This window comes from Ascaphus truei, unplaced genomic scaffold (genome assembly GCF_040206685.1).
Source record: "Ascaphus truei isolate aAscTru1 unplaced genomic scaffold, aAscTru1.hap1 HAP1_SCAFFOLD_377, whole genome shotgun sequence".
Taxonomy (NCBI): Eukaryota; Metazoa; Chordata; class Amphibia; order Anura; family Ascaphidae; genus Ascaphus; species Ascaphus truei.
The window spans coordinates 329,363-339,617 of NW_027456708.1; the positions used below are offsets into that span (position 1 = coordinate 329,363).

Genomic DNA, 10,255 nt, shown 5'->3' on the forward strand with positions numbered 1-10,255 from the left:
AGATTTCCTGATACAAGGTCTGATTAGAAAAGTAGATGAATTGTGAACTGTATGTCCCCTGCATAGAAAAGGGCAACTGCCATATACACTGTCTGCTAAAGAGAAACTGTTTTTGTCTGTTTGCTGAAGGAAAAGCCATTTTCGTTTGTTGCTGAAAAAGAGCTATTTTTGTTTTGTGTGCTGTATATTTTTCAAGGCAAAATAAAACAGCCTTGTCAAGAAACCCACGTGTGTAGTTGCATGTACCCTGCAATAGTCGTCTATGCTTACGCACGCTTGTGGAAGCGTGCGCGATCCCCTGCTAAAGCCACTCTCATTGCGGCTGCAGGGTCTCACTAGAGCGCGGATCAGCACGGGTCAGGGCCAAAGCGCTGACCATGCCCGCGGCCTTAGGCTATGGCCCCAGTGGTCACTACTGCACGCGCGTCTGATTGCCTAGCGCAGCGTTTTCCAAATGGGGTTCCTCGTAACCCAGTCCCATGGGTTCCGCCATGGCTCTCCTCCACCCTCCCTCCCCGCCAAACCCTCCAGCCCGCTCTCCAGTCAGCACTGCAAGATCGCTCTCTAGCATTGCGGCACTTCCGGTGCCTGCTAGAGCGTGTGCGTGCAGCCCTGACCACCTCCTGCCGCCTCCTCCCCCCACTGCTGCTTGCCCCTCCGCCTCCTCACCCCCCACTGCCACCTCCTCGTCCCTCCACCGCCTCCTCCTCTTGCCCCGCTGCCTCCTGTAGTGCCGCCTCCTCCTCTTGCCCCACTGCCTCCTGTCCCGCTGCCTCGCCACCTCCTCCTCTTGTGATGCTGCCTCCTGCCCCTCTGCCTCGTTCACACCCCCCCCCCACCAACTGCCAACTGCAGGGCAGGATACGAGGTAGGCATATTGGTGGTGGGGGGGGGGGATCCATGGTGGTGATGGGTGGGTGGGGAGATCCAAGGTGGCAGACGGTGGGTGGGGAGTAATGGGAGATGCAGGGGGGGGTATATGAGGATGATGAGGGGTGCTGGGGAAGATATGTATTTTTTAAATGTACTGGGGCAGTGGGGGTCATTTTAAAATGTAATAGGGCAGTGGAGGTCTTTTAAAAATGTTTTTGTCTTTTAAAAAAGATCTTGAATAAAACATTTTTCGCATGCGTCTTATTTCTTTTTTTGTTTTTTTTTTCATGTGCTACGCTAAAAATATTGAAGGGGTTCCATTCTGTTTTACAAAATATAAAAGGGTTCCACGACTAAATTTAATTGGGAAACACTGGCCTAGCGGCACGTGCACGGGTAATATCTGCGATCTGTGGTCTATGTGGAGCAGTGCGGGGGACGTGGCCATGGCGGGGGGGGGGGGGGGGGAGGAGGAGTTTCAAGCCCAAACTGACATTGTTACCTCATTAGACTGTGGCTCAATGCTTTTTTTTATACTGTAGAAGTGATAAGTTAATTAAATTCAATGAATCCCAGGGCAGAATAGATATTTACACTCTGAAAAAGTGTTACAGAAATGGGGTGAAAAGGAATCCCTCATTCAAACCACATGGGGTTAATGTTATCTCTGTCCAAGGAGACTACTAGTGCCATTATATTCAATCTACACATCCTGGATTAGCTCTATCTCTAAGAAATTTGCTGGTCATTAAGGACACTTTTATGGACAATCAGAGATGTGCGCATCATTAACACCATTCAGGTGTACACATTTCCTCCCACCTTAAACATAATTTTTTACAGAATTGAAGAATCATAATACTGCTCAATAAATAATGATTCGCTTAGCTGATGTGGTTCTCCAAAGCCCCAGTTTTGATCTCTGGATTCGCAACTACTACAATGTAAATAAACTTGTTTTGATTAACAGCATGATTCACTTCAGCCCTATGTCCAGTCAGAGCATAAACTGCAGACCACATGTCTCCTATAATCAAATCGGAGCAGACATAGGTAATAATAGATAGCAACGGGTTACTGTGATGCTTCAACCAATTGTCCCAATCAGAAGTAAGCATTTTCTGGCAGTTATAGTAACGAAAACAGACCGGTGTGTACATGAGTGCACAAAAGACATTGACTAATCACTGACCTTGCTGATAGTCATGTGGTCAGAGGTAACCAATTGAAATGCACTACACTACTGCTGTAACCGAGAGTGACGCGCAACTGACGCAACTTCTCGCGAGACCAATCAGAAGTTAGCATTAATCGGTATCCATGGCGACCATTACACTTAAAAACCCGCCAGAATCACTCTGAAACCGCCCCGTTGAAGCCTATCAGGTGAAACATATGTTGGGTATGTCCAGCGTCACTCCCTGGTGCGCAGGCTAATCGGAGAGGTCGGATGCGATTTCCTGTCAGAGCGTTTCGGAGCCTTCACCGTGGGAAGCACAACGCTCTAACTTAGATCCTATCTCATAATGTTCTATGTACCTTGTAGTGCTATTCCTACCACTATGGATAATATGAGCCATATGATCTAAACTCCACTCACAAGAGGAAGGAGATGCTGCTTCTGCTGTAAACGTTGCTTGCTTGAGAGTGTGTGTGTGACTGTGTGTGACAGAGAGAGAGTGTGAGTGTGTGACACTGTGTGTGAGAGTGAGTGTGACAGAGAGAGTGCGTGTGACTGTGTGTGAGAGAGGAGGGAGAACGAGAGGAGAGAAGGGGGAGAGGAGAGGAAAAGAAGGGAGGAAGGAGATGCTGCTTCTGCTGTAAATGTTGTGTGTGTGTAGGTGTAGGTGTGTGTGTAGGTGTGTGAGTGAGTAGGTGTGTGTGTGAGTGAGTAGTGTGTGTGTGTGTGTGTGTGTGTGTGTGTGTGTGTGTGTGTGTGTGTGTGTGTGTGTGTGTGTGTGTGTGTGTGTGTGTGTGTGTGTGTGTGTGTGTGTGTGTAGGTGTGTGTGTGAGTGAGTAGGTGTGTGTGTGAGTGAGTAGGTGTGTGTGTGTGTGAGAGTGAGTAGGTGTGTGTGTGAGTGAGTAGGTGTGTGTGTGAGTGAGTAGGTGTGTGTGTGTGAGTAGGTGTGTGTGTGTGAGTAGGTGTGTGTGTGAGTGAGTAGGTGTGTGTGTGAGTGAGTAGGTGTGTGTGTGTGTGAGTGAGTAGGTGTGTGTGTGTGTGAGTGAGTAGGTGTGTGTGTGAGTGAGTAGGTGTGTGTGTGTGTGTGTGTGTGTGTGTGTGTGTGTGTGTGTGTGTGTGTGTGTGTGTGTGTGTGTGTGTGTGTGTGTGTGTGTGTGTGTGTGTGTGTGTAGGTGTGTGTGAGTGAGTAGGTGTGTGTGTGAGTGAGTAGGTGTGTGTGTGTGAGTGAGTAGGTGTGTGTGTGTGAGTGAGTAGGTGTGTGTGAGTGAGTAGGTGTGTGTGTGAGTGAGTAGGTGTGTGTGTGTGTGAGTGAGTAGGTGTGTGTGTGTGTGAGTGAGTAGGTGTGTGTGTGAGTGAGTAGGTGTGTGTGTGAGTGAGTAGGTGTGTGTGTGTGTGTGTGTGTGTGTGTGTGTGTGTGTGTGTGTGTGTGTGTGTGTGTGTGTGTGTGTGTGTGTGTGTGTGTGTGTGTGTGTGTGTGTGTAGGTGTGTGAGTGTGTGTGTGTGTGTAGGTGTGTGTGAGTGAGTAGGTGTGTGTGTGTGAGTGAGTAGGGGTGTGTGTGTGTGTGTGAGTGAGTAGGTGTGTGTGTGTGAGTGAGTGTGTGTGTGTGTGTGTGTGTGTGTGTGTGAGAGAGTAGGTGTGTGTGTGTGTGAGTGAGTTGGTGTATGTGAGTGAGTAGGTGTGTGTGTGAGTGAGTAGGTGTGTGTGTGAGTGAGTAGGTGTGTGTGTGTGAGTGAGTAGGTGTGTGTGTGAGTGAGTAGGTGTGTGTGTGAGTGAGTAGGTGTGTGTGTGTGTGTGTGTGTGAGTGAGTAGGTGTGTGTGTGTGTGTGTGTGTGAGTGAGTAGGTGTGTGTGTGTGTGTGTGAGTGAGTAGGTGTGTGTGTGTGTGAGTGAGTAGGTGTGTGTGTGTGTGTGTGAGTAGGTGTGTGTGTGTGAGTAGGTGTGTGTGTGAGAGTAGGTGAGTGTGTGAGTGAGTTGGTGTGTGTGTGAGTAAGTAGGTGTGTGTGTGTGAGTGAGTAGGTGTGTGTGTGAGTGAGTAGGTGTGTGTGTGAGTGAGTAGGTGTGTTTGTGTGTGAGTGAGTAGGTGTGTGTGTGTGTGTGTGTGTGTGTGTGTGTGAGTGAGTAGGTGTGTGTGTGTGTGTGTGTGTGTGTGTGTGTGTGTGTGTGTGTGTGTGTGTGTGTGTGTGTGTGTGTGTGTGTGTGTGTCTGTGTGTGTGTGTGTGTGTGTAGGTGTGTGTGTGTGAGTGAGTAGGTGTGTGTGTGTGTGTGTGTGTGAGTGAGTAGGTGTGTGTGTGTGAGTAGGTGTGTGTGTGAAAGAGAGTGTGTGTGTGTGTGTGTGTGTGGGGGGGGGGGGTTGGAGGGAGAAGGTTGGAGAGAGGAGAGGAGAGAGAATAGGAGGGCGAGGAGAGCGGGAGAGGAAAGTGGAGGGAGAAAGGGAGAGGAGAGAGAAGTAGGGAGAGAGAGAGATATCGATCTGTGGGGGGTCATGTGAGATGCAGGGGGGGTGATGTGAGATGCAAAGGGGGGGGGGGTGATGTTTAAACTAAAATCATTACAAAATATATACACATTGTTTATTCAAAAGTATGAGTTAATTATTATTTATTACCCCTACTGCTTTACACGTGTCTATTTTGTGATTTACCCCCTGTCGAACATGTCATTCAGATAGGGGTTCCCTGAAATTTTCCGTGGTCTGGTATGGAGATATATATGGGAAAGAGCTTGGTATCAAGAGGGCACGCTGTGGAAAAGTAACGCGCCAGCACAAGGTAATCAGGAATATGTGTGTTACGTGGTTTTTACATCTCTATTGTCTTATTACTGATGTTAAATTGCAAATAGTGATAGATCTGCATACACCATTACAGGTCAACTAGAGCTTAATATAACTAAACCTGAGTTGAGTCAAAGGGCCAGATGCATCAAGCTGCGGTAACCAAAGTGCCTTATTACCGGCCTTAAAAAAGTGCCTTATTACCGTGCAATGAATCAGCGATGTAGCGCCAAAAATAAAGCACTTTTTTTCGGACCTGTTAAAAGCACCATATCTGATACAAAACAGGCATAGAAACACATTTTCAAGTAAAAACTGCTATACATCAAACTTCCGATATTTATCGGAACGGGATGAACGTCAGAAATACCGCAAATATTTTATCACCAACTACCGGCTGGCGTTAGCCCTGTCTTTCCTATGTATATAATGGCTATTATACTGCCCATTATATACATAGGCAAGATGAGCTAAACTTACATGGAATACATTATAAAATAGTTGTTAAAATACATTATAGTATATATTAACCCCTTAGTAGTACACGGGTCAACTAGTCATCGGTTTTATATACACGGAATAATATAAATATTAAACTAAACTACCCCCCTTTGACACCTTAGTGGCTAGTAAAGCATGGTTACAACAAAAAACAGACAAAGATGCCCAAAGCTACTTCCAATGTGACAAAAATACCTATATATTCTCTGGAAAAAAAGGGTCATTTAGTTTAACCCTTTGGCAAAAGTGTCTTAAGCCTGCTGCCACTTTAAAGGCATGACCGTAGCAGGTCCTAACACTCCCTGGGTTAAAATTCTACTTTTATTTGATTGGTACTAATGTTGCCCGTCAATATATGGTATGTGTGGCAGATTACTAACAATAGGTAAACCAGGCTATACCCGATTTACCAAGCCAACACAACTATATTTCCATGATGGTATAACTGAATAAACTCTGATCAAGCAGCTATCAGTATTTGGAATAGACACGCCTCTTGTGTGTTTGTGACCTCACATCTAGAGCTTCTAGATTGTGGATACGCTATACGCAATTTAAGCAGTTTTAAAATATTTTTGTAAATAGTTGTCCTATTTGGTTGTCCCTATTTAGGGATCTAGTGCCCCGGGTTTATTATTAAATCCGGAGTTTAAGAATAAATATTGAATATTAAATTCTGGAATTAACCTACACCAGTAGGTAATAAACGTTATCAATATGGATTTTTTTCCCTTAAACTATCCTCAGCTATGGAATACGAGGTATCCATTAGGAACAACGAACTAATACAGTTTAATACTTCTTTATTTTGGTGTGTTTATTATTTAGTGTGTTGTCTGTTTATCAGAATTGGTCATGGATTCTATTTCGCCAATTCTATTTCTGCTATTTTTAGAATTATAATTAAAAGGTTTTTATCTTTCTGCCAATCATTACATTACATACGAGACAGTGAGTGCATTCTGTTGGGACTCTTTTTCTTTTGTTATTCACATGCTATTTATCCCTATTGCACCTCAGCGTATAGATATAGTTGTTAAGATGATGTGGGAGTCTCTTCCCTTTCCCCTACCCTTCCCCTAATTATTAGACCTTGTTAGTGGCCAGTAAAGCATTGCTATTCTAGTTGCTAAGGTAATTTAGGGTTAACCCATCTCTGCACCACTCCCCCCCCCCCCCCAGGAAGCCAATCCACCCTCCCGGAGCAACTACCGTCATCACCCACATCCCCTACCTCTGTCCCCCTTCTACACGAATGCCCAATATCCCTATCAGACAAATGTGGTTTTAAATATTAACAAAAAATATATACACGTTTAAAATAAAAAGAACATTCAAAATACATTGATTATCACTGTGGATAACTAGGCCCTCTCAATTGTGGGGGGGTAGGAGGGGGCAGATATCCACATTGGCGATAAATGGTAACCCAGTAATAAATACATCAACAATATTACAGTACATTAAAAAAACCGTCAGTGGCTAACCGCTATGGTAATGAAGGGAGTTGGTTTATGTACCATGTGATGAATGCCCTTTTTTGGGTGCTGGGATGTCACCTTAAAGGGAGGGAATCACATTCCTTTTTTGGAATCACATTCCATGATTTTGCAACGTTTTTGTGTTTGCATTGTCCCCACCACCATTGTATGTGTATATATGTTAAAATACAATAATTGTGCATTTGGTTCCTGATTTAACAATGCAGATTTAGCAGAAAGTTGGGTCATCCTATAACTATTAGAGACCTGGTACATGGTGCGGTAACAGGAACACCCGGTGACTGATATGTGAGCTTCTAATGAGACACGTATTCTATTCATTGTACAAATATTTTTTAATTATACCTTCACAACTGAACCTATCGACTTACTGTCTATCAAATTATTTCTGCCACTTTAATTGGTGTTTTGCAGCTAGTGAGATTTCCTTTTTAAATCGTTAAATATTATGATCCACTTTAAATGTATGATCCACTACAGCTACTCTCCCGGCCCTAATGCTGCACATGTTGTGCTAAACCCTTCATTTTTACAATGTACATCTACAGTTTACTTCCTGAACTTTTGGGATATGCCAACGTACCTCTCCTGCATGAACTTTTGTAAGACAGTTTGTGTAACAGTGACTTTTTTGTCTCGTCTAGTACAAAGACAAGCTCCAATAATCCACCCATCCCAGCACTGCAAGGTTGCTTTTAGCAGTCAGGATTACCTCCTCAAACATCTGAAGTTCAAACACCCAAATCAGTATATGGAAAAGATGAAGACAGAACAATCTTGCAACATTCCATTAAATATGACAGAAAATGCATCTTTCAACCAGTCACGGCAATTAATAAACAATATAACTGCTTCTCATTCCAAAAGATATATATTAGCAGATGCCACAGGAAAAGATCTTGGAGAAAGTGAGAAGAGTCTGACTTGGTTATCAGTCCAGAACCTACAGAAGAGGTCACAGATCGGGGAGAGACCGCATGTATGTGGGGAATGTGGGAAGGGATTTAGTGTGTCATCCAGCCTGGACACACACAAGAGGACACACACAGGGGAGAGACCGCATGTATGTGGAGAATGTGGGAAGGGATTTAGTGCGTCATCCAACCTGAACACGCACAAGAGGACACACACAGGGGAGAGACCGCATGTATGTGGGGAATGTGGGAAGGGATTTAGTCAGTTATCCCACCTGAAAACACACAAGAGGACACACACAGGGGAGAGACCGCATGTATGTGGGGAATGTGGGAATGGATTTAGTGACTTATCCAGCCTGAGGACACACAAGAGGACACACACAGGGGAGAGACCACATGTATGTGGGGAATGTGGAAAGGGATTTAGTGTGTCATCCAGCCTGGACACACACAAGAGGACACACACAGGGGAGAGACCGCATGTATGTGGGGAATGTGGGAATGGATTTAGTGACTTATCCAGCCTGAGGACACACAAGAGGACACACACAGGGGAGAAACCGCATGTATGTGGGGAATGTGGGAAGGGATTTAGTGCGTCATCCAACCTGAACACGCACAAGAGGACACACACAGGGGAGAGGCCGCATGTATGTGGGGAATGTGGGAAGGGATTTAGTAACTTATCCATGCTGAACATACACAAGAGGACACACACAGGGGAGAGACCGCATGTATGTGTGGAATGTGGGAAGGGATTTAGTAACTTATCCATGCTGAACACGCACAAGAGGACACACACAGGGGAGAGACCGCATGTATGTGGGGAATGTGGGAAGGGATTTTGTCGGTTATCCAACCTGAAAATACACAAGAGGACACACACTGGGGAGAGACCGCATGTATGTGGGGAATGTGGGAAGGGATTTAGTCAGTTATCCATCCTAAGGAGACACAAGAGGACACACAGGGGAGGGAGCTATCGCTAAAGCCAGGCATGTTTAGGGATAACCAGTGACGTAGACGCTCACATATAAGTGCACACGTGTATCTGTGTTACGCTAAATCACAATGAAAAGTGACTTTAGTTTATGGTGCATAAATGAGCATTTTAAAAGGATAAAAAGTTATAACGTTTTAAATGCAAGTTATTTGTATAATTTTTATTGTAGTTTTATTTAAAGAAACATTGTCCTCTTAATGTTTTATATTTCCATGCTGATGGGTATAATAAAATGTGCGTTTCCCATTATGCTGAAGCTGTCTGTAGCCTCACTTAGCTGTGAATTGGAATAGTTTCACCGCGACCAATTTGCCATTGGCATTAGGCCACAGATGGGCTCTCCACCACCAGCCTCTTCTAATGTAAGTTTTATTACTGTTTTGGGTATGGGGTTAATTTAAGGGGTTTGGGGTCGGGGGTTTTAGGGTGAGGGATTAAGGTGTGTGGTTTTAGGGTAAGAGGAGTGTGACGGCCTTCATAATAAATGTGAAGGGACTGGGGAGGCACGGGAGTGTGGGGAGGGGAGGGGGGGAACGGGACTGGAAGCTCCTCGCTCACCTCTGGGTTTTGTTTGGGGCAAGTTCCCTTTTTGTGGGAAAGTGAGCTTTGTGTTTCCAGGCAGATGTGGGACAGGAGTCAGGTGATTGGCTGGGAGCAGGTGGGCAGAGTGCTGTGATTGGGCAGGCCAAAGGGGGTGCGTGGCTAGGCAGTTTGGGCGGGAAAATTAAAGGTACGATATATAGAGACGAAGCAGATAGGGAAATTATCTGAGGTTAGGGGACGTTGGCTGCCCCACTCCCCTCCCTATGTGTTATAATTATAACAGCTAGTTATACTGTTTATAGCAGTGATTCACCTTTTTTTTTTTTTTGGAGGAACCCTTGGAAGTTTTTCTAATAATCTCAGGGAACCCCTAAATGGCTGACACATATTAGCTGACACACCTCACGAGCCCCCTCTATTTCCCACCCTCTACCCATGTATATCTCTCCCCTCCATTTCACTCACTCCTCTCGCCTCGTATATATTTATCTCCCCTGCGTCTCACTCTTTCTACCTCTTTTCCTCACTCTCTCCCCCCCCTCTCCTCTCACTCGTCCCTACCTTCCGTCAATTACCCCACGCTAACTCAATCCCCCCTACAAAATACATATCACAAAACCTCACCCCTCTAAATACATGTAACCCCACCCCATTTGTCCCCCCCTCCTGTCCACTGTCCCCCCACCTCCTGTCCACTGTCCCCCCACCTCCTGTCCACTGTCCCCTCCCTCCTGTCCACTGTCCCCCCCATCTCCCCACTGTCCCCCCCCTCCTGTCCACTGTCCCCCCCTCCTCCCCACTGTCCCCCGTCCCCCCCTCCTGTCCACTGTCCCCCCCCTCCTCCCCACTGTCCCCCCCTCCTCCCCACTGTCCCCCCTCCTCCCCACTGTCCCCCCCTCCTCCCCACTGTCCCCCCCTCCTCCCCACTGTCCCCCCCTCCTCCCCACTGTCCCCCCCATCCCA

At 45.9% G+C, this 10,255-nt stretch overlaps 1 protein-coding gene across 2 annotated transcripts in view; it reads left to right on the forward strand.

Moving 5' to 3' along the window:
* Window positions 1-9,000, forward strand: part of LOC142483866 (uncharacterized) — a 131,497-nt gene extending 122,497 nt beyond the window's left edge. For both annotated transcript variants that reach the window (XM_075583796.1, XM_075583795.1), the window contains exons 2-3: window positions 4,718-4,821; window positions 7,474-9,000. In XM_075583796.1, the coding sequence (XP_075439911.1) occupies window positions 7,581-8,735 (1,155 nt within the window). In that variant the 5' untranslated portion in view covers window positions 4,718-4,821; window positions 7,474-7,580 and the 3' untranslated portion in view covers window positions 8,736-9,000. The remainder of the gene's footprint in view (window positions 1-4,717; window positions 4,822-7,473) is intronic.
* The last annotated feature ends 1,255 nt before the right edge of the window (window positions 9,001-10,255 follow it).